The 23,311-nt window shown below is 42.5% G+C and overlaps 1 protein-coding gene and 1 long non-coding RNA gene across 2 annotated transcripts; both read right to left on the bottom strand.

Annotated features, from left to right (window-relative positions):
- Nucleotides 1–77: 77 nt before the first annotated feature.
- Nucleotides 78–12,126, bottom strand: LOC311508573 (sortilin). Its single transcript, XM_084573394.1, has 21 exons — nt 11,798–12,126; nt 11,384–11,446; nt 11,173–11,249; nt 11,003–11,099; nt 10,493–10,660; nt 10,224–10,297; nt 10,036–10,082; nt 9,163–9,299; nt 8,956–9,039; nt 7,614–7,674; nt 5,518–5,670; nt 5,302–5,399; nt 5,109–5,208; nt 4,359–4,533; nt 4,067–4,254; nt 3,390–3,582; nt 3,128–3,244; nt 1,899–2,043; nt 1,708–1,814; nt 1,515–1,632; nt 78–1,398 (listed from the first exon to the last, which is right to left on the bottom strand). The coding sequence occupies exons 1-21, from the start codon at nt 12,053–12,055 to the stop codon at nt 1,384–1,386; spliced, it is 2,475 nt and encodes an 824-aa protein (XP_084429520.1). The 5' UTR covers nt 12,056–12,126; the 3' UTR covers nt 78–1,383.
- Nucleotides 12,127–14,737: 2,611 nt separating this feature from the next.
- LOC311508847 lies at nt 14,738–16,535 on the bottom strand. Its single transcript, XR_014699771.1, has 2 exons — nt 15,805–16,535; nt 14,738–15,291 (listed from the first exon to the last, which is right to left on the bottom strand). It is a non-coding gene; the product is annotated as an uncharacterized lncRNA (long non-coding RNA).
- Between the last annotated feature and the right edge of the window lie 6,776 nt (nt 16,536–23,311).

Below are 23,311 nucleotides of genomic sequence, written 5' to 3'. Positions count from 1 at the left end.
TAAATTCATTAATGAATTTCATTTAATACAGCCGTAAAAACACATTTAAAAAAAGAAAGAAAGAAAATATTATTTACACGTTTAGTTAGCAAGCAACAACTTCCTGAGCATGGGTATAGTTAGTCTCCTTTTAGCCTTTGTTACTTACCATGATAACAATTTAAAGAGATTTAAATAGATTTGTGCATAAAATACTCTATCCCTTATTGTGATTTGCATCCGTATAAATCTGAATATGGAAGAAGTATCATTCAAACAAATATATTAAGTTTTGTTTAAGTTATATATTGTATTATCTACATGATAAGTGTGTATTTTATGTGCAAGTTCCGTTAAACGAGTCGTCTTGCTTCAGTTTAAGCTACTTGGGTTGAAGTCCTTCAAATTACTACTGTGCAGATTTCATGCTAACAAGCTATACTTTCGGCAAAGACATCTACTATACGCATGCCATTATGGAGAAATGTTCTTTGGTCTGATAAGTCAAAAATATAACCGCAATTGGCCACTGTAATGTCTTGAGGAAAACGTTGGAGGCTTGCAAGCTGAAAAGAACATCTCAGCTGTGAAGCACAGAAGTGGCAGCTTCATGTTGTGTGGGTGCTGGTGCACTTAATCATGATGAAGGAAGATTATGTGGATATATTGAAGCAGCGTCTCCAATGCATACATTGCAAACTCGACTCAATAATTTGAAGACGAGGCTACTAAAACTAAGTGCATACAACCTTCTAATCCACTGGGAAGAAATTAAAAGCTGAAATATTATACTGACATTATACTTTCTTAAAATAAAGTGGTGATCCTAACTGACCAAGCACTTACTCTTAGTTTAAATACATTTGGCTAAGGTGCAGGTAAACGTCCTGACTTCAACCATATTTTACTGTTCATTAAATAGCTATGAGTGATACATCTGTCAAAACAATCTTCACACTGACTTCCTGTTCTTTCTGGGAGAGGTCACAGGAACACCAGTTCTTCCTGATGGCCAGGTTGCAAATGGAAAGTGGTTTGAAACAAAAATATTTTAAATGGCAGCACAGTCAACAGTCAGAATTGAGTTTTGCTGTAAATGCACATTTTCAGGATCGTTCAGGGTTTGTTTTCACATTGAACAGACGTAAAAAGGTGGCACGCAACAAAGTGAAAATAAAATCGATAAAATAAAAAGGAAATACTGTACAAATCAAAGAGAAAGTAAGGCAATAAAACAGTGAGCTCAATAAATTAAAACATTTAACATTTTCATATTAAAAAAAAAAAAGCAAAAAACGCATAACTTGGCTCCAGTTAGTCCAAAACAAAAATGTAGTCAGCAGTCTTTTTTTTTTTTTTTTTTAGCGCGGTTGGTCTCGTATCCATTATATCCATAAAGATGTGTCATTCAATGAGATCCTGGCAAAATAAGGACTCACATTAGAGTACATAAGGAAATGAAACTATATGGACATGTAAAACAAAATTTTATATGGCCGTTAAAGTAGCCTGAAACTGTGTTAAATGACTCTTACATCATCTGAGTCCGGTTGGCAGGCCGTGCCATTGCTGCTAGTGGCGCTTTCAAGATCGGCTGGGATGCAGTTTTCGTCATCCTGGATCCGGAGGTTGGAGAAACGGTACGCGGGTGTCCTGCAGAGACAAAACGGGAAGCTGTCAGCTCTTCACTTTGGGGCGACATGCGCAAGAGACGCGTCCCCGACTCACCTGTTCCTGTACACCACTCTCCTGACGGTGAGGACTGCGGAGACAATGGCTACCAGGACGATGACAGCAGCCCCCGCGCACACCAGGATCAGCACCAGCTTTTCTCTCTGGAAAAAAAAATACATGCAAACAGCTTGTGGAATCCAAAAAACGTGAAAGAACTGACACAAAAAAAGGAAGTACAAACTAACCGGTGTGTCGAAGTGTGTGACCGAAGACGTGGACTTGCTCGGTGGTTCTGGGCTTGGTTTAACGCCACAGGGTCTGATGACTGTCTGCACCGCTAGCTGAGGGTGGAATCCTCCCTCACACCGATCACTCGGGAGCTTGCGGTACCTGAGCAAACATGTGAAGAATTGTTTGAGAGAAAATAATCTCTTTGTTACCTTGTGTTTCTAATATTAGGTACCACATCAGTAAGGATTGAACATATAATCACATAATATGGAAATGGACATAGGTGCCTGACAATTAACTGACATCTAATTGCCATGTAAAAGAGCAGCCCACAGAGCCAACCATCTGATATGTTAAAGGGGAACTGCTGTTTTTTACAACCTGGACCTTATTTCTGGCATAAAATACGATCGTTTACTCACCCATATAACTTTTGTGTAATTTGCAGTCGTTCGGGAGATATTTAGATCTGCTTATATCCATATAGTGGGAGTGACTGGGGCACCGAAACGCAGCCTCTAAATAACACATTATCTGGGGCGAAACTCGTTCATTTCACCAATATTTAAATCTACAGGGTTTTCGGTGCCCTGTAGATTGACCTACAGACCCCGGATGATGGTAACAGGTAGCAGTAGCAAATTCCAGGTAAACAAGCGACCGTCGCGGGTGCCCGCGCCGCTCAGAGATGACATCATCTAGGTCAGAAGACATCATCCGGGCCAGTCTGTAGGCCATTCCAGCGTACGATAACAAAATATTGGTGACCTGAACGATTTTCGTGGCAGATAATGCGTTATTTAGAGGCTGTGTTTCGGTGCCCCAGTCACTCCCACTATATGGATATACGCAGATCTAATAATTTTCCAACTGACTACAAATTACACAAAAGTTATATGGGTGAGTAAACGATCGTATTTTATGCCAGAAATAAGGTCCAGGTTGTAAAAAAACAGTAGTTTCCCTTTAATGAAGCACCAAACACTATAAAACCTGATGCACGACACCATGAAATCAGTCTGATGGCGCCCAGAATCAGACTGGAGGTTGTATCCTTTGAGAATAAACTCTACCTGCATCAAACTTCTGCAGCAATTCTTTTGATTCTTTTGATACTTTTGATGCTCTAGAAAGAACCTGGATTACGTGTTGAAGTAAAGAGGTACATGCTACAACTGGCCCTGCCCGGTACGTGGGTAAGCATGCAAACAAGGAGTGCCTCTTCTTTATAAAAGAATATTACCCTGCTGTAAGGAGCTCATCCTCCTCTCCACTCAGACAGATCTCCAGGGTTTTATTTGCAGCGCTTGGTTGCCTCAAACACTCCGAGGTGTTCACGTGACGATAGTAGCCGTAGTCACTGTTGTCAAGGAGAGAGGGCGGTTTTATGAGAATGTATTCTCCATGCAAGGAAGCAAAACAGGTTCCCCGTCCAATCACCGTATTAAGCAGCTTAAGAGAGTATAGTGTAATATCTGGGTAGGTCCAATACAGCCTACACGTACCATAAGTAATCTTCTCTGGTGCACAAGCAGGGCCTTTGCTTCTTGCTCACCACAAAGCCTCGGCCGTTTCTGCACACGGACTGCTTCTTTAACCTCCTGTAAGTCTCCTTGACGCCAAGGACGCAGCCATTTCTCTTCGAGTTGCCTCCCTGTGTGGAGTGAGCCAGCCACTCCTCGTAGTCCTTATCGTTACCTGAGGAATTCAGTGATGAGCAATTACCTTTTAAGACTGCAAGTATTAAAGAGATCCTAAAAATGGAGTTCACCAGAAACCCTGATGTTCATGGAGGCTGTTTCAAACAGATTACTACTAAGATACGACAATGCAAACACATGGTGGATAATACTGGAGTATTAAAGAAAATCTGACTTCAAACTATACTGCATGATCTCTTCATAATAGTCAAAAGATCCCAGAGAAGAAGGAGAGAAATCTAGGACCACAATACAAACAGAGGGGTAAACACAGAAGCCTTTGTCCTTGTTTGCAAAGAAAGCCTCAGAAAATAAGGAGGAACTTGTCCTACTCTCTCAAAGGTTAGGGAAAGTCACATGACAAATGTAAACTTTCACCGGAGTAACCTTTGTGCATCTACCACCAGGTGGCAACATAAGTTATGAAGGTGTGTCGAGTCCCACGTGTGTTGGTCTGTGTTATTATTAGTGTCTGGACTTACACTGCCTCGTGATTAGGCTCTGGAAATCGATGGTGACCGCCACCCACATGGGCTGGCCGTCTTCCTCGGGCCGGAAGCCCCACACGCTGACGTTCATGGTGCCTGGCTCGGACAGCAGGCCGGCGAAATAAAAGGGCTGCTCGGTGAAGTTGTACGACTTCCAGCACTGGCCCTCATCTGTGGAGAATCTGGGACGGGAGAGACAGAAGCAGAGAACGTTTTTTGTTAATATGAGAACACATTGGTGCCGTTTAATTGTGCAAAAAAATAAATAAAAAATTATTTTCAGTACTTGATTGTTTTGACTTGTCCTCCATGCTGATTCTCCACAGCCACAATGAGACCCCCAGAGTCTAATATGCTGTAGTAGTGAGGGCCCCTCAGTGTCCCCCTCCAGTTATAACCGCCGTCAGAGGAAACAAACACATCTGGGTGCTGCGATAATGACAGAGAGTCCCCCACAGTGCCTGGTGAAGAGACAATACACCTCTTAAATGCCATTACAACATATTTAAGACCATACAGACGATGCACCGCTAAAAGGGAGAAAGACACGACTCTGAATATAGTCCAGTACAGGTTCCTAGATCGTTCTCATAGAGAAGTAGTGGCCTTTACACCCAAACTGGAGAGACAAAACATACACCAATCAGGCATAAGATTATGACCATCTTGTGACAAGTCAATGTTCTGCCCGGAAACTTTTGGACCTGGTATTCCTGTGGATGTTCCTTAGACATGTAGCACCCAGCTAGACCATCCCATCAAGTATCTGTGGGATGATCCACAGAGGACCCTCTCCTCAACCCATAGGACCCAAAGGCCCCCACTAAGGACACCACAGGACACCCTCAGAAGGCCCATGTCCATTCTCTGATGAGTCACAACAGTTTTAGAGGCACAAGGGAGACCTACACAATTTTAGGAAGGTGGTCATAATGTTATGCCTGATTTGCCAGGAGCTGTCACTGTATATAAATATGAATGCTGGCATTATTAGTTCGGATTTACAGAAAAGGACTATGGGTAAATGTTTAATTACCATGGGCGATAACCAGACCAGTAGCAGTGGGCTCAGACAGAGCCAGCATAGGTACGATTCCTTTATTGCGACTGTGTTCACCATGAATATGAAGATTGCACTAATAAAAAAAAAAAACACAAATGAGAAAGGTTTTAATAAAGGATTAAGTGTTAATTTATGCACATGTGGGCTGTTCCTGTACGTAACATACGCTCTTGACTTGGTCTCCACAGTCCACGTTCTCAGGTTTGTTCAGTTGCCTCCAGGTCCCTCCTCTGTTAAAGGAAATCACAGATCTAATTCGCCCATCTGCAACGACACAACATGCTCTTTATTCAGTATCACGTCAAACCAAACAACACTGAGCACACTGTTGTGTTTTCAGGCCTCGGGAGATATCCAAACACACACACGTGGAGAGACTTACCAACGTCTAGCTTATTCGTGAGGTAAACTCCTCTCAGGGAAGTGATGTTAGTAAAGTCGCTCTTCCTTTGCCCATCAAACAGGTGGCGCTCCAGAGATTTGGAGAACAGGATGCCACGGTCGTCAGAGGTGTACATGGTTCCGAAGAAGGTGTCTGGGATAAAAGAGAGAAAAACAAAGGAGATGTTTAGCATCTCAATGCATCAAAATAGGGTTTAACAGAAACTCTGAGTGAAAACTCAGGGAGTTTAAAGGGGTTTTTTAAAACCTGGACCATATTTCTGGCATAAAATACGATCGTTTACTCACCCATATAACTTTTGTGTAATTTGTAGTCCTTCGGGAGACATTTAGATCTGCGTTTATCCATATAGTGGGAGTGACTGGGGCACCGAAACGCAGCCTCTAAATAACGCATTAACTGCCGCGAAACACGTTCATTTCACCAATATTTTGTTATCGTACGCTGGTGCTATTCCCCATTGAGTCCGGAGTTAGCCGTTATCATCATCCGGGGTCTGTAGATTGATGTCGTCTCTGAGCGCCAAATTACAAATTACAGGTAAGCAAGCCGACAGTCGCGGGTGGGCACGGCGTTCAGAAACGACATCATCCAGGTCAGAAGACATCATCCAGGGTCTGTAGATTGACCTACTTTTTTTATAACAGCTAACTTCGGACTCAATGGGCTGGATCAGGACTCAGATCAGTTTAAGTCTGCAATATACTTAGAATATGATCCCTGCTTTACCTTGCAACCTTTTCTAACAGGGAACTGTAGCCGCTGTATTGATCGCACCAAAGCCACCAGACTCCATTAACAAAAAACTCAATTTTACCTTGCAGAACTCACGGGTTCCTGGCCTTACACCGCGCGACTCTGCTGTTTCAACGGGTTCACTTGGATCCGATCTCACACGTTAACACACACGAAAGTCACACAATAACCCCAACCCTTACCAGTCGAAGGTAGCAGTGGACCTACTCCCATATTCTGCTGGGCAAAATTATTGATTTTCTCAATGGAGTCTGGTGAACATGAGGAAAACACAAATAATGGATATAATGGCTTCAGTTCCCCATTTAAAAAAGCTGCCTGGCAGCAAAGTAAAGCTGTAATAGCGTTCTAAATATAATATTCAGTTAAACTAATATTGATTACTAAAATACATTTTGCTAATGGTTAATTTCTTTGTTTCTATGCGGATTTTCCTCTAAAGTCTGGGTGGTTTAACCATTATTTACTGTCAGTAATACACCAACTACAACTGCACAAACCAAAATATCCCTTCAATGAAACGACGGTTACATTGTGGGAAATATCCAGTGTTTTTTTTGTTTTGTTTTGTTTTTTTGCAACGTGCATCACTTTCAAAGTGCATCAGCACCTGGGAACAGGTGATGCCGCGCTGACACAAACCTTCCAGCATCAATCATATTTTATCCGTTTGAAGCTCACACACGTGTCAGCTAAAGGCATGAAGGACGAGCCCAGCTGAGAGCGGGCGATGGACGCGGTTGAGTTTTTGAGTGTGTGTGTGTGTGTGTGTGTGTGTGTGTGTGTGTGTGTGTGTGTGTTACACCCTGATCCCAAGATATGTTTGTCAGCTTTTGCGGCGTAACCTAAATCTCTCTCCCTCCAGCCAACAAAAGATAAAGCCCCTTTACCCCATATCGCCCCTATTTATCTCTGCACTACAATAGTCCCTTCACCCTATCCGTGCAGTGACAAACTGGAAAGGTTGTCAGAGGAAACAAATATGTAAAATAAGAAGAATTATATGAGAGTAAACAGTTAATAGAATGAGGAAGGGAGAATAAGGTGGAGGGAGAAAGAGAGAAGTGTTGAAAGAAAGGAACAAAGAGAGGGCAGCTAGAATTGCATGAACAAACACACACTTGATATAATGGAATGATTTGTCAGCAACACCAAGAACTTGTGAAACCAGTCCGGCCTTCACCGTTGAGCTTTTCCATTACAACAAAAAGAGGCTGAGAGAGCTATAAATTCTGGCGTGTGGTGTGGGTACATTTGCAAATATGTGTCAGACAGATTAACCGTGCTTTTGTGTGTGTGTTTACGAGTTTGCTTGATACCTCCAGGGTTGTCCACATGCATGAAGAGCATGTCCTCATCCCCGTCCAGGATGGAGTAAAACTGCAATCACACACACACACACACACATATATAATAAGGGATGTGAAATTGCAAAAAAAAAAAAAAAAAAAAAGCCGTTTTGATGACTAATTTAATCTCTTGCCATACACCTTGTCTAATCGTCGTGAGAGAGCGTGTGTGTTTGTGCTGTCAACAAGACGTGTGGGCGGGGGTTTCGTCACAGCAGGTGTGTGTTCGGGTTGTGTCGAAAAAGGAAATGTTGCCACGTTTGTTCTTGCTTAAAAACCACAAAAAGCATTTTTCTCTAAATGAAGAGCTTAAGACTTTCTCACCCCAAGATGAACCGTCTCTAATGAGGCAGCACGCTTGATTTTTTGTGGTAGCAGTTCTTCAATACTAGCTAGAGTCAGTGATTTAAATGGTTTTCTTCATGTGCGAAACTCTACACTTACATCCTGAGAGCACAACCTTAAAGTAGCAGACTGGGAAATGTGCTGAATTCGGCCCCTCTGTTATTTTGTTTGGAGCCTGTAGCACAAAATCAGGCTTGCCTTCTGAGTTTAAGATATTGAAAACACTTTCCAACGGGGACTGGTACACTTTGCATACACGTTTTTTACTGCTGTCAAAGGCAATTTGCATGAAACAATATTTTTATACCTTGGATATACCCATCAATCATCATTGTGTAGGTTTCCCTTGTGCCTCCAAAACTCATCAGAGAATGGGCATGGGCCTTCTGAGGGTGTCCTGTGGTGTCTGGCAACAGAATGTTGTTAGTGGGGGGACTTTGGGTCCTATGAGTTGAGGGGAGGGGCCTCTGTGGATCATCCCACAGATACTTGATCAGTTTGGGATCTAGTAAATTTGGACGCCAGGTCAACACCTTGAGCAGTTCTTCATGTTTTTTGAGGAGTGTCATAGCTATGGGGGCGGGGGTGCCCTATTTAGTGACTCTGACTTGGTTTAACCAATTCGTCTGTGAGGATTCTCACTCATTCAGGTCATGGCATATCTCATCAAATCACGAGAAACTTGCTTGAGTTGCAGGTCTAACGGTTTTGGCCAACGTGGCTGACTTTTTGTATATCTGCAGTCCGAGCTGTTCCCGTCTGTTACCTTTTGCCATCTGCTGCTGATGCTGTGTGTGTGTCTGGCCCTGCTAAACTGACTAATGGGATTCTTTGTTTTTTTAAAAAAGAGACTTTGCTCCGTATCAAACACCATCTGTTTAATACCAAGCCCAGTATGTGGGGTTACTTTTATCACAGCTTGATTTCAGCTTAGAGATTTGTTTTTGCAGTCAAAACTTTCTCTCACCTGCTCGGTGGATGCAGAAGGGAGCAGTGCTCGACTGAAGGTATCTCCTTGGTCCGACGAGAAGTACATGACGCGAGGAGATCTCTGGGAGCAGAACAGTGCAAAGATATAATACACATTTGGAAGAAAGAACTATGGCGTAAAAATGGCAATTGATGAGATATTGGTACGACAGTCCAAAGGAGGCGTTTTGTCCTCAAGTCTTACCGGATCTTCCATCACGGAGAAGAAGAGAAAGGCGCCTATGTAGCCAAAACTGTAGATGTCTTCATGGATTGTTGTGAAGGTCTTCCCCAGATCCTTGGTTCTCTTGAGCACTAAATCTCCCCTCTCTTCTGCGTCAGCTGCAGTAATATGTAAAAGGAAAATATGAACCTTCTTAAATACGTGTTCTGACTTGCGCTTGTTCTTGAGGTTGATGAGCAAACAGATAATGGTGTTTTATCCCAGATTTGCTGGTGTTGAAATCTTAATGACGAAAAACAAATAAACTGGATAACATTAGGAATGTGTGCCTCTTAGAAAACCAGGACCCAACTGAGTCTAAAAACCATGAGGTATTTAGCCTATGAGAAGGTTTCTGACAGTAAGGTTACAACTCCTCCACTTGCAGTGTATTCGTCTTGCCCATTCTTGTGAGCATGATATCTCAGGAAATCCTTGACAGAATTGGAGCCGAGGATGACACATTTTTGACCCTTTGTCAACTCATAAAGGCGATATCTCAGGAACGTTTCGAGGAAATGTCTTTGAATTTGGCACAAACATTCGCTTCCACTCAGTGTCCTCTTCTCAAGAATATCTCGGGAACGCCTCCATGGAATTTCTTCAAATTTGGCGCAAACTTTCCCTTAAACCCATCAAGCCTTCAAAATCTGGCAGTAAAGGCTCTAACACAACTTGTCATACTCTGATTGTGACAAAACGCAAAAACACTGCGTATAGTTTATGACTTCGGGCAGGCATGCAAACTTCAACTTGTATCCTAACTGCATATTAAAATAATATTTAAATAGACTTTCAGGCCGTCACTCATTTAGACCGTTTGGCATCGTCAAGTATGTGTTTTGTCATTTTTACCTGTGTCTACTCGACTGCAGCTGAAGAACAAATTGTTGCGAGCCCCCCTAATGGAAAGAGGAAGTCACAAACGTTGCACAAAAGGCCCAAAATGGTACAACAATTTTGCAATGAATTGTTTAACAATTGTTTTCTGCGTCTTCCGCACCGATGCGTTGTGACTAATTGTGTTTCTTGTTTATTCTCACCACGAGAAAGAATGCACTCCATCGTGAACTTTCGTCCAGTCGGCACCAAAGTCCAGAGAGAGCCAAAGACTGCCCTGCAAGTCGGGGTAGAAAAAAAAAAAGAGGAATGTTTACCCTTGGTTTAAGGTGTGTTCTAGGTGTGTGTGTGTTTATGTGGGAGGCATTCGCTACACGTGCAAAGAAAATTAAAGAAAGCACGGAAGACCGGTTTTGAGATGTTGAAAATCAGCCAGAAACGTGTGCAAGGAGGTGGTTATTAGAAGACTTACATCAATGCTGAGGGCCACAAGGTAGTCAGGGTTGAGGAAGTGGTAAGTGATGGGCTCGGCCAGGTGGAAGGGGAGCCGGATGTTCTTGAAGGTGGCACCGGCGTCCGTGGAGGTGAAGATAACCCCACCTGGGTTGTTGACCACTGGAGTGTCTGCAGTCAGTATCACCTGTCAGCGTAGAAGTAAAAGGTTGGACGGAACGATGACAGAATGTTAAACTGTAAAGTATTAATTGATCTTGCATACATGCAAAGCAAAGAAGAAATGTAAAAAAAAATGTAAATGAAAGGTTAGGTAAGCTCAAGTTTCGCCCTTCTCAAGATAACCGTCCGTGTGCATTTCTGTGGCTGCATTTTTGAACATGTCAGCCACAACGCTCAAAAGTGGCGACAAGGACAAGATGTCTTCACACTTTTTTTTGTGAGGCAACACCACACACTTCCCGGCCCCGACGCATAACACACATAATTCACCAACTGAAACTTTGCTCAAAACGACGGGTCAGCTTACAGAGCTCCCCGGTCCGACGCTGACTCCAAACTCCTTCCTGATGAAGGTGTGGTTGATGAGCTGGGAGATGTCGTGGAAGGACTTGCCGTAATCCGTGCTGATGAGAGAGAGGAGATATAATTGCTAACAGCACACGTGAGGAAGGATGAGATGATCGGACTCCAGCTCACCTTCGGTAAAGTCGTGAGGAGCCTCCTTCTAGGAAAGTATCAATAGAAGCGCTGATAGTCGACAGCACAAGGATGACCTAAAGGAAGCGTAGGGATGTGGTTATTATTATTTCTGAGCTTCGATGGCGTAACAAGTAATATTTTGCAAAAAAGTATCGAAGCTGCACATCCAAAGTTATGTTTTCTTGCTGCAGCACTTTAAGATACTCACCCCTGTGCCGTCGCCCACCCATGTGAGGATTACATAGGGGCTGTCGTCGCCGTTAAACCCTGTCTAAGAGGAAAAGAGAATAGAAGGGTACGTCTGAAAAAGCAAAACTTGTACTCACACAAGGTTGTCTTCTGCGATTGCCACATTGCACTGCTTGCTAATGTGGAGTAAAAATTATAAAATAGTTGCTGGTAGTAAATAAATCATCACTGTGCACAAATTTTCAATTATTATTATTATTTTTTTTGTGCCTCACATGTTTGAGAAAGGTTCAATGTCCTGAAGCAAAGCAAACACTAGAAGAAAAATATCTTCAGGGGTTTATTGAGAGTTTCTTCCAAAGTTTATATGACTCATTTGATGGACATTGACCCCTCTCCAGCTTCAGAGCAGCTCAACTTAAATGCACCTCACCTCGTGTGTGTTGTCATCCAGAACCTTGTGTTCGGCTGGGGTGAGTGGGAGCCGGCAGGAGGTGAAGGGAGGACCGTGAGAAGGAGTGGAGATGCCCTGGGAGCTGCTGGCGTCCCTCCTGGTGCGTGCGAGCACTTGTCCCTGGCTGTCCCCTTGCTTGGTCCTGCGTAAAGCCACCGTCTCCCCACCATAAATTCTGCTTTCACCTCCCAGGAGGAGAACCAACACCCCACCGAGGGCCGCGAGTCTCCAGATCATATCGACGACAGCGAGAGTGCAAAGTGAAAATATGAGCGCTGCTGACCGGAGATGCTGCCTCAGCCGCGCTCTAAAGTCGAGTGGGGGTGGGAAGTGCTTGAACGGGTCATTAACATAAAAAGTGCTGTGTGAAGCTGCGCGTCCACCGTCAGCAGGTGCTTCTGCCCGCATCCAGGTGACCTAGCGGCAGGGGAGGATTTACATTTCAAGAGCAGTACGTGGAAACGCATCTCCCGGCCACTGGAGCAAACACAGAGTTTGGGGAAATGAAACGTTCAGTGCGTCTAGTTAAGAACTGAATAGCGGATGCGTTGCGGGGACAAAAAGAACTGGGATGGAGAAGTTCTCAAGAGCTGTTAAAGCAGGAGGAGGAGGCGTGAGCGCAGAGAGAGAGAGAGAGAGGTAGTTGGGACAACTCAACACAAGAGGTCGACGTGAGTTAACCCATAATTCTGTGTGTGCCAAAGCGACTCGAAACTTATTTTTTCTTTTTTTTTTTTGCGCTTTTACGCACGAGAAACGTCGGCTATAATTTCCAGAATGTAGCTGCCGTAACAGTCAAGTCAAAACCTGAACAAGCGAGGTGCGTGTGCGTCTGATGCCACACGTTACTGCAGGGTGGCACCCAGATAAAGGCAGCTGTTTTGCCGAGGGGTGATGAAGTAATACATCTGTGCCAAGTTTTTTTTTTTTTTCATCCCTTTTATCCTTCTACCAAGGAAAACAGATTGATTGAACAGCATGTCAGGTTTACGTCTTTTCACTCAGACTGATGTTCCAACCTGTGTGCCATAACAAAATGCCAGGGATACGTGCCCGTTCGTTCGAGGATGTTGTAATTGTCTTAATAAATTGTGTAGCTGAGGTAAGACGTTGTTTCCGATTAAAGACAAAAGACGTGCTGTTATTACAAGATTATTTGCAATTTGGTTCCACTGGAAAAATACAAAACTGGCTTCGTCAAATTTGGGATTTCCACTTGTTTTTTAGAAAGATCTCGAAGTGTGAAGCAAACAAGTGAGTCAAGTGGGAAACTGATAATTAGTGAGAACTTGAGCGGCTCATGAAGTGTCAGAACACTAAGCTCAATGCCCTTTTGGTGACTCACCGCTGATTATTAGTCTGAGTTGGTGTGTGGGTGTGTGTACGTGCACATCTCACAGCTTATAGCCTTTACTGTGACCCACGACAGCCAAAAACGCTTTAATGGAAGTGGTCCCCTTGTTGCAGAGGGGAGAGAAAGGAAGACAGAGAAATAGAGGGTGGAGGTGGAAGTGAAAGTGTTAGAAGCGTTGAGGGTTGTTTTCTCCCCCCCCCCCCAACTTTAGAGAACTACTCAAGACTTATGAGGTGAAAGCGTCCCACCGTGCAGCAGTAAATAAAGAAAGCTGCATGTTCCAGTCTGTTTAAAACTGTGACTCAAAACGCACCCTTTATCCAATTAATAAACAATCACCCTCCAAGTTGCAACATCCTGCATGCTTTGATGGTTTTTTTTAGTAGATAATGAGTGCATTTGCAACATTTGTCTGCACATGTGGTGCGCGTAACGACTCTAGCTGATAAAAATACGTTTTCTCATATTTATTTTTTTTTTTTTTTTACATATATCCGCAAGTTCACGAGAAAAATAGGCGTCTGACGCACGCTGTGGCACTGAGCCATAAAACCACAAGAGCAGACGGAGAAAGACTGCAGTAGACATCCAGAAACATGCTTCCCCGTGGCTTTTTTTCTTTTCTTTTGGCGCATAACCGTTCTGTTCACTCGAATGAGCGTGAGAATGGATCTGCGGGGGCTGCGCTTGCGTAATCACACTTCTCAAGAATGAAGGGTCTGTTTGAATTGCTGAAGTTTTTTTTTGTTTGTTTGTTTGTTTTCGTCCCTCGAATGGCTCGGACTTTGTCGGGGCCTGTCGGACTCTCACTTCCTCAGTCGCTGCCAGCATACTTTTCCAACTGTCTTATATTTTTAGTACATCTGATACCTACACAGACAGATAACAGGGACTTTTCCAGTGGTGGAATGTAAGCTTTTAGTCATATCTGCATATCTTATGTGCACTTGCACTTTTTATTCTACCACGTTCTTTCCACTTCACTATCCGTTAGATCTGATGTAAAGTTTTTTTTTTTTTGCCTTTATGGTGATGTTGATTTTACACGTGGTTAAAGTATAAACCACTGGTTTTACAACTGTCTGGTCTGGGCAGTGTGCAAACAGGGTCACATATCATAAAATCGGAAATTATGAAATGACTAAAAAGTGATTTTCCTTCTAAACCTCTCCAGTGGTTTCATTTCTGTAACGTGTAATGAGAAATGATCCAATACCCCGCTAAAAATTGAAGATTAGAAGAAGCGCCCAAAAAGCTAAAACGAATCTGAACATCAGAACATTTTGTCTGTGAAGGTTATCAGTCATCCAGGTCATGGTATATCCAACAAACGTTCAAAAAAAGGCAACTGGACTTGTAGAGTTTTTTTTGAGAAGATGTTTCACCACTCATCAGTTCTAGGGGACTGGTGGGAAGTTTGAGGTTTAAATAGGAACTCCTCCTGAAAACTTGCTTGTTATGCTAACAACCAGAAACTGGTTAATGGAAATTAGCTGCACCAGTTGCCTTTTTTGAACCTTTGTTGGATATCAGAACATTTTAAATATCTCTCGACCACCTTGAAATTGGATATATAGAACATTTTCGCTTTTATTCCAGCCATAAACTACATTACAACACTTTTTTAAAAAAAGAAAATCATTTAATAAACAAAACATACTTGTTTTAGTGCAATTCATTATTCAGTAGTGCTCTTACAGCTCGTCAGTTGCTCTAAGAGATTAGCTGCAACAGTTTTCCGACAGCAGACGGTACAAGTTAAAACAAAAACAGTAACGTGTTGGATTTAGCATCCATATCGAGTCCATCATTTAAGAGTCTGTGTGTTCTTTCTCTTCCTTTCCCTTCCCCCCCAAAGTGCATCCAAGTAGTCAGGCATTAAAATTCCCTCATGAGCCAATGGTTCTAGTCACACGGGGTCCCCTGAGGGTGTTGCTGGGAGAGAGGGGCCCCTCATGAGTCTGGTGATTCAGCTCCAGTATGTAGGGATGGTCCTGGACGTACATGAGGCCGCCGAAGGAGTCCACGATTCCGTAAAGGACGGCGAGGACCGTCAGCGCCGTTCCTATGAAATACATCTTAAGGACTGCTGCCACCATGGCTCCCGTGGGACAGGGACCTGCACGAAACAAGACCAACACGATTATAGATAGATATTATTATGGATAAACACGCATAGCCTACATGATTTGGTGCAGTTTGAGTGAAAGTGATCGTTTTGGTGGAGAAATCGCCTACAAGGAAGCTTGTCTCGCCACATTAACAGGAAGAAATGATCAGCGACAGTGGTGCATTTAGGGCTACTGGGAGTTTACTCAGAAAAACAATGCAAAACGGACCCGACGCGACGGTGAATACTGCAAAATCTGCAACAGCACTGATACGTGCCGTGAATGTGTATTGCTTTCAAGCTGCCAGCATTGTTTTTTTGTTTTTTTTTCTTAACCGCTACGGCACTGACATAGAAATTCAACAAAAATCAATTAAACGCGGTTTTGAAGGCAGCATCTACACGGGCAGAGCACATGGTGTTAAAAATCACACGCTGAGATAAACTGTCAGCTTAACGAGTTTCAAGAGCAGTTTGTTAAGATATGTTGTGAGCTTTAAGGGGTACAAGTAGCCTACATACCGGAGGCTGATCTGAGGCGTCTTTCTTCGTTTCTTCTTCTCGCAGATGTGTTGTACTTTTCCAGCAGTCGTCGCCGGCTGTCTCAAATAAATGCGCAGAGATCCTGTCGCTCGGTAATAATCACGGACTGGGTTCTCTTCTTAAACGCTGAATAACTCTTCATCTCTTCGGAGCTCAGACCACAATGCTGCCTTGTACCTCTCTGGCCGCTTCTGTATCAAGCAGTGGCACCTTATTATACGAGCCAGTGACATCACAGGGTAACAGCAGCAGCACGAGCAATCAACTTCCTGAAACTGGAAACGAGTTACCCTGGACAGACTGCTGGGTTTTACAGGGGAATTTTATTTTATTTATTTTTTTTTCATTGAGGGATTATATCAGATTAAAGCGTTTCCAGTTTTTCTTCTTAACCTGATGAATCAAACTTCACAGGAAATGATCATAGGTGATTCGATTGTTCAAAGATTAACTCACAGAATAGGCTGATTAAAGTTTCAACTTCAACACCAGTTGCTGTAGCCGTTTGTATCAAAAGTAATTTGAGCGCATGTTATCACGGTCACCCATTGACGGCATTCTGTAGCACGCTGACGTAAAGCGCTCGCTGACGAATTCGTTGGTGACGTCAGTAATTTGAAAGTTAACCTACGACTGCTGAAACAAAATTACAAAATTCTAGCTCAGTTTTGATATGTTGTGTCGCTTGCTACTTTGACACTAGCTCTGTAACAAGCTGTAGTTAAATTTCAAAGAAGGCCAACAATCCGCTATAACTGACGCCCAGCACTTGTCGCTACGTGATAGCGTTAGGGCCTAAGCTACTATCAAAGTTTAGCTAGCTTCAACTTTTTTATTGTCACTCGCTCTAACGACCCTCAACCAATCATATATGTTATTTTACCAGTTAAAAACGAAATGGATAACGCCGTTGACAACTTAAATGGCAACTGGATGATAATGTTGCTAGCCACGTTGACCGAGTTGTAGCTTTTGTTGCTTGAATTGTGACATATAAGTGCCCTAGTATCCAACAACATGGAATTCTTAAAATGCTGTGTTCACACTGTGGCTAATAGTGTGAACAGCAACATTTTAAGATAGTTAAACTGCAGTTTAGCGTGTTAGCATGGTAACATTTCAAAATTAGCATTATTTAGCTGAGTAACCACCTCAGTGAGAACAGATTATTCTGATCAAAATGACTTTTTAAGTGACCCGAGTTAGAGAAGTTTAAGAAACATGGCAGTTTCAAAACAACAAGTTGTTCCAAAAATAGTTTGAAAAGATGAGTATAGCCAGAATTTTCCGATGTTATTTAGCGACCACGAAAATAATTAAATTGGATTCTCTGATCAGAATTATTTGAGTCGGGTTGAATTAACATTGATGTCAGTAGAAATCATCTTCTAGGGGATATGAATGTCTGTACAAACTTGCATGCCAATTGTTGTTGAGATAGGCTTTTGGGCTGCTCCAACATGCTGTGACAAGCTCTTTCTTCGGCAGAACATTTATTTTAGTGTTTCAGAGACTTTGTAGATTAAATTACACTTTTGTTGTTTTGTTTAGTTTCATGTCCCGTAGTCAACCAAGAAGATTAAGAGTGAGACGATAACTCCGAAAATTCCACACGGGGTTGAAGCAGCCACTTGAGTCATTCGTTTGTAGATGCCATCTTATTTTTGACTATATGAGAACATGACTACCACCAGCTAACATCAGATTAGGGAATTTAGTTAATGAGGACATAATGACTTGTAAAATAAATGTTTTGATACAGTATTTCCTGAAAGAAGTGGCTGATTTTTAAATGGGAGGCTTCACTTTTCAGATACGGTGGCTATGTCATTCTTTTATACATGTAGCCTAATATAATGGATTATACGTGTTTTCACTTCCTTATTTTACATCTAGTCATGAGGTGGTGAGGTTTTGACCATCAGATTGGCATTTGGAGACAAAAGGAAAGCATTAAGCAACATGCTGTTTGGCATTTCCTTTACTGACTCACTCTGAATATGGGACACATTGTTGCGTTATCACCGCGCACAGTCACTTGCTTACTTTACTGGGCTTGCTCATGCCTGTTAAAAAAATCAAGCGCTCATTCCAGAGCGGAGCTTTCCCATTCATGACAAGGAGCGTGGCTAAATATCATTGCTCTGATTATGCTGATGTTATGATGTCACTGCGCATGAGGCACAGTGTAATCGGTCAATCTGCGCTGTCTGTTTTATACTTTAAGGCTTATTTACCTCAGGATTTGTTGAGGTATTTTCAGGTCAGCTGGGAGTCTGTTAATTGTTAGACTTACTGAAACACTTTCACTCTCACTAGCCTGCACATTTACAGATGTAAATGCTTCTCTGTGTGCGTCGATACTTTGTAATGGCTCTTGAGAAGAGAATCAAGTCTTATGATTTCACGTGGTTAAGAAAAAAAAAGTCCAATGTTGCGCAATCAGCTTGCGGAGTAGATTTAAATGGGACCCATCTGGAACACATAAGGCCAGAAGCAGTACATGTTTAACTTCACTGGAAAGGGTTGATCTGCTCAAGTGTCTCTTAATCGTTTTGGCTTTTTGACTCAAGACTGACTTTAAAACAAACCGCTGATTCATACTTAAACTGGATCCCAGACTCTGAGAATTGCGTGTGTAGGTGGTGAGGGAGTAGCTCCGAGTTAGTCCTCTGCACTTTTCACAAACAGTCAGCTTTTTCTGAGGAGCTGAAGTTACTCATCTACATACTCAATCTCTCAAGTCTCAAGGAGAAACAGTCATGTATTTCCCAGAAAGTGTTCAGAGGCAGCAAAATAAGAGGGAAGTATCCAGATGTTGTCAAATGACGGATCGACTGGATGTAAATAGTAACTCTTAGTATTTTCACAGATGAACTTCCATGAACTTTAAACAGATTCTGGTTTCCTCTATGTAAGAACAGAGCTGGCTGATGCATGGTTTGTACATCTGTGGAGGAGTGGAAGCAAACTGTACATGAAGGAATCCCTTACTCAGGAAATTATATATGTATATACTGTATTAAAAAAAAAAAAGAGTCTTTGATGCAATAGGTCACTGTAAGGTGACTGCCACCACCGCTAGGTGGCAGTGCTCGACAGCTAGGAGCTCCAGGTGCAAGTTTCTTGCATTTCGGATCACTTTCATCAGATCACTAGGCGTCTTGTCAAATTACATTTATCATAAAAGTAAAATTAGAAATGTCCCACCAAGCCAAGAAAATCTGACCCTGGAATTCAGCCGTTACTCGTTTTATTATTTACACCGATGTGACATTTCAAAATGTGCTTTTGGTGGTATTTTTTTCTCCTCCCTCAGTTTCTTTAATTTAGTTTATTATATTGAATCATGTCACAGCAGAAAAAGGTACAAAAACAATGAGAGTGATGATGGATGCGTCCCATTTAGCCCCATTTTTTAAAAGATTTTATTTAATTCCATGCACAATTTGAGAAATGTCCAGCCGAAATGTCTGGATTTAATAAAGAAACAAATATCTTGCAGGAGTGGACTTTGATGAGCTCTACCTGGGCCCTGGATGTTAATACTGGCCAGCCCCGAAGAGGGTTGGGGCAGTGATAACTGAAACGACAGCTGACAGCGGCAGGGGGAGAATATATTTAAAGTTTCACAGTGATCACATGATTGGCTGATTGGGGGTTCAATCTGAATGGTGTAACTGGAAACTCCCTTAGTCAACTGATCAAGGAAGCGAGAGAGAGAGAGAGAGAGAGAGAGAGAGAGAGAGAGCGAGAGAGAGAGAGGATAAAGATAGTCATCCTTATTCAATTTACACTGAGCTACATTAGTTCAGTTTTGCAGCATCCTTGGCCAGAGGCAGTACGTTTCCGAGTTGTCTTGGACTCACAGATGAACTGACAATTTCTGTGATCAAAGGTCAAAGGTCAAGATCAGTGTGACATGCCAAAACACGTTAACTCAATTTGTGAATGCAAAAAAAATAGAATAAAAATCAAGAATGCCTCAATGGAATTTCTCATTCTCGCAATATTAACACAATAAATTCCCATGCAAGTCTTCCTTACTTAAATTTCAGGAATCTGGACAAACATTACTGAATGGTGGAAGTGCAACACTGCAGTAGATATAGCAGTAGATCATTCCTTCATTACAGTAAAATACCATATTTCATATTGCATTCTGGGTAATTTTCACTGAGCTGAAACATTTTGCAGTATATTTTGGGCTTACTGTTACCTCGCTATAGCTTGACTGTAATATACCAGGCTAATAATACAGGACCGCTGTAAATAACTTGATGGGACATTTGACGTCACATCGTGGCTGAGCCAAGTGGCCGTCACCGGACATAAATTACTGCAGGAGACCTGATGGTACGCCGTGGATTTCTGGAAGTCTGATGAGTTTGGCTTAGTTTATGTTTTTCGTTCAAACTTTTGACAAGATGTTTTAGGATTTCATGTCCTTATGTGCCACAAAGTAGTTTTTTTGGTTGGTCCCTGGACGGCTAGCCGACTAAATAAGGCACTTCCTGGCTAACGTTATGGCTTCATTGTGCATATGTTGATTTTTTATGAGAAAACTTGTCATCGATTGAAACAAACCAGTCATTAACAGAGATGTTAAATTATTCTGTATTCACTCTTTGTGTATTAGAGGTAATCAGCTAACTGGGAAGTGTATAAAATACAGTGTGTAGTGGAGGCAACCCTGCTGCCAGTTAACATACTGTAAATGCACAAGAAAATACACCAATCAGGCAAAACATTATGACCACCTTCCTTAATATTGTGTAGGTCTCCCTTGTGCCTCCAAAACAATTGTGACTCATCAGAGAATGGACATGGGCCTTCTGAGGGTGTCCTGTGGTGTCTAGCAACAACATGTTGTCAGTGTGGGCCTTTGAGTCCTATGGGTTGAGGGGAGGGGCCTCTGTGGATCATCCCACAGATACTTGATCAGTTTGGGATCTAGTGAATTTGGAGGCCAGGTCAACACCTTGTGCTGTTCTTCATGTTTTTTTTTGTTTTCCGTTTTTGTGTGCATCCTGCTGGGGATGGCTGCTGCCATCAAGGAGTGTCATTGCTATAGGGTGGGGGTGCCTGGTCTGGTCTAGGTGGGTGCTACATGTCTAAGTAACATCCACATGAATGAATGCCAGGTCCAAAAGTTTCCCAGCAGAACATTGAATTGCCACAGATGGTCAATGTTATTTACTTCTCCTGTCTTCTTACTTCTAATGTTGTGGCTGATAGGTGTAATTTAGAGCATAGTATTTTTAGTTAACAGTAGACTCTAGTGTTCAATTGTAAGCATTGTACTTTATGTCTTCTGTTGACCAGCTGTTGAAATCGCCTTCTGTGTCCTACTGAACCCAACACTGACGCTATTCATAACCAACCAGAGCATTTATCTTTATTCTTAACAGTATTTAAAGGTCAGGACTGATGCAGCAGAGGCCAAATTACACCTACTGTTAGTCTCAAACACGGATCAAACTCCTATAACATGGAACGAATGCATTTCTGATCAATTCAAGATCACAAGACACTCTTCTCTTTTTAATTATCCTACCCTCATCTTTTGAACGCCACACCCCCAGTTTGTATTTCGTGAGTTACTTAAGAAATCTCTCACTGAAGTGACAGAACACATTATATAACTCGTCTCACGGGGTGTGCACCACTCCTCGTGATAAGTAAATCGTTTTACTGCACATAGATATTCTGCTTCTTCACATACTGTAAAAATCTTCTTCCTGAAGAATCCACTTTGTGCCGTCTTTCTGTCTTTTGATACAAATATCACACTCCTACCTTAACACTAATTGATTCATGTAAGTAATTCAGACCATTTGACAGATTAAGTCCTCAACGGCCAGTCACACACACACACACACAAGGAGAACTCTTTTGTTGAGAACGGCCGCTCGTGGGTTAAATCTCATGACTCTGATTTGTCTCAGCCGGTCAATGGCTGTCCACGCTGCGCACATGACTGTCATTACGACAGATGTAATCGAATGAGGGGAGACAAACCTGAGGACATGCATGCTGCAAAATTAAGAGCGGGCTCCTTCCAGTGATTCTGCATGTGACACTTTAATGCCGCAGATTACGCGGTTTTAAGGCACTACAGCGGCTACGGAGGAGGAAATCAGCCTCACGCCCGTCCGTTCAGATTACAAATCGACGCACGTATAAAAAAAACAGGCTCTTGTTGTGTGCATATTGTGTGTGACAGGTTTTCGTTACCATGTGTGTTGAAGATGGGTTGTAAGTGGGGAACTTACCAGAGCCTCCGAGGGTGGGCTAAGAGGATTTTCCATCTTAACGTCTCGGCAACTGTCACAAACAGTCAGTCAGTCACCTGGAGGTGATCCCTTTGAAAAAAGTGACTGCCAGTCCGTGTGTGTGTGCATGTGAAGGGGAATCCTTTCAGTTTTATAAAAAAGAGAATGCTAATGTATGTAACCCACATTAAATATTGTTGAAGGTAATTGGTCTGCAGCAAACAGACTGCTTTACAGTGACCACAGCTCAGACAAAGACAATATGACTTTGTAGGCATTTCATTTTTGGCCTTTCCATGCCGCGGAGGCGCAGAAGAGGTGGCAATAGGTACCGACTGATATTTAGACACGAAAAAAGGTGCGAAGACAAGCTTCCAAGCGAGGTGAATGTGTTTTCATTGTTCATTTTCTTTGAGGAAGTTGGGGTTTTGCCAGATGCTTATCAATTGTCAGTTCACTGGTGGGAGTCACGAATTGAGAAGTTAGTTTTGTTGGTACTGAGTGACCGTTAAAGGTCAAAGGACTGGCAAATCACGTGTTCTCTGAGGAGTGTCATTGGGAGTATGGTGGCTTCAAAGAACTTGACTGGAAAAGGCTGTGTGATAGCAAGATAGATCGGTGATAATATTCTATATATTGTAAAATGAAGGAAGTTCCAACCAGTATTTACTGTAGGTAGCACACTGACCCTGGATAAGTAACTCCCCCACTTCAAAAGAGTGGAACTGTCCCTTACCGTTGACTCCTACTCATCATTTCCATACTTGCAGATATGTGGGTGTCCTTTTAAAAAACAAAACACTTTCAAAACCGTAGAGCGCTTATTTATCGCTCACACTTTGGCGCAATCTTTGCTCAGCATCTACAAATACATGTTGTGTTAGATGGCGGGTCTGACCTTCGGGCCTGCGACTGCCTCTTCTAGAAGATTGCACCACGCTATGGTTGTTTTCATACGGATCAGTTTGACGAGTTTGAGAAGCAATGAAGTTTGAATTCTGCTTTGTGCCACGTGCTTCCAGAACACTTCCACGTCAGTCATAAGCGTGCCGAGGTAAATAGCTGGTGATGCTGCTGTTGCTGTTTGAGCTGCACAAAAGTGCTGCTCTCTTTGCAGAGCTGTGTTCATTCTAATTCTGAAATCCTCTTTGTGAAAATGACGTGGTGCTGCTGATAGGAAGCAGGATTAACCCGTACATAGAGATGCAGCA

Source organism: Chelon labrosus, assembly GCF_963514085.1.
Source record: "Chelon labrosus genome assembly, chromosome: 23".
Taxonomy (NCBI): domain Eukaryota; kingdom Metazoa; phylum Chordata; class Actinopteri; order Mugiliformes; family Mugilidae; genus Chelon; species Chelon labrosus.
The sequence above is the reverse complement of the archived record's forward strand: the minus strand, read 5'-3'. Positions and strand labels throughout refer to the sequence as shown.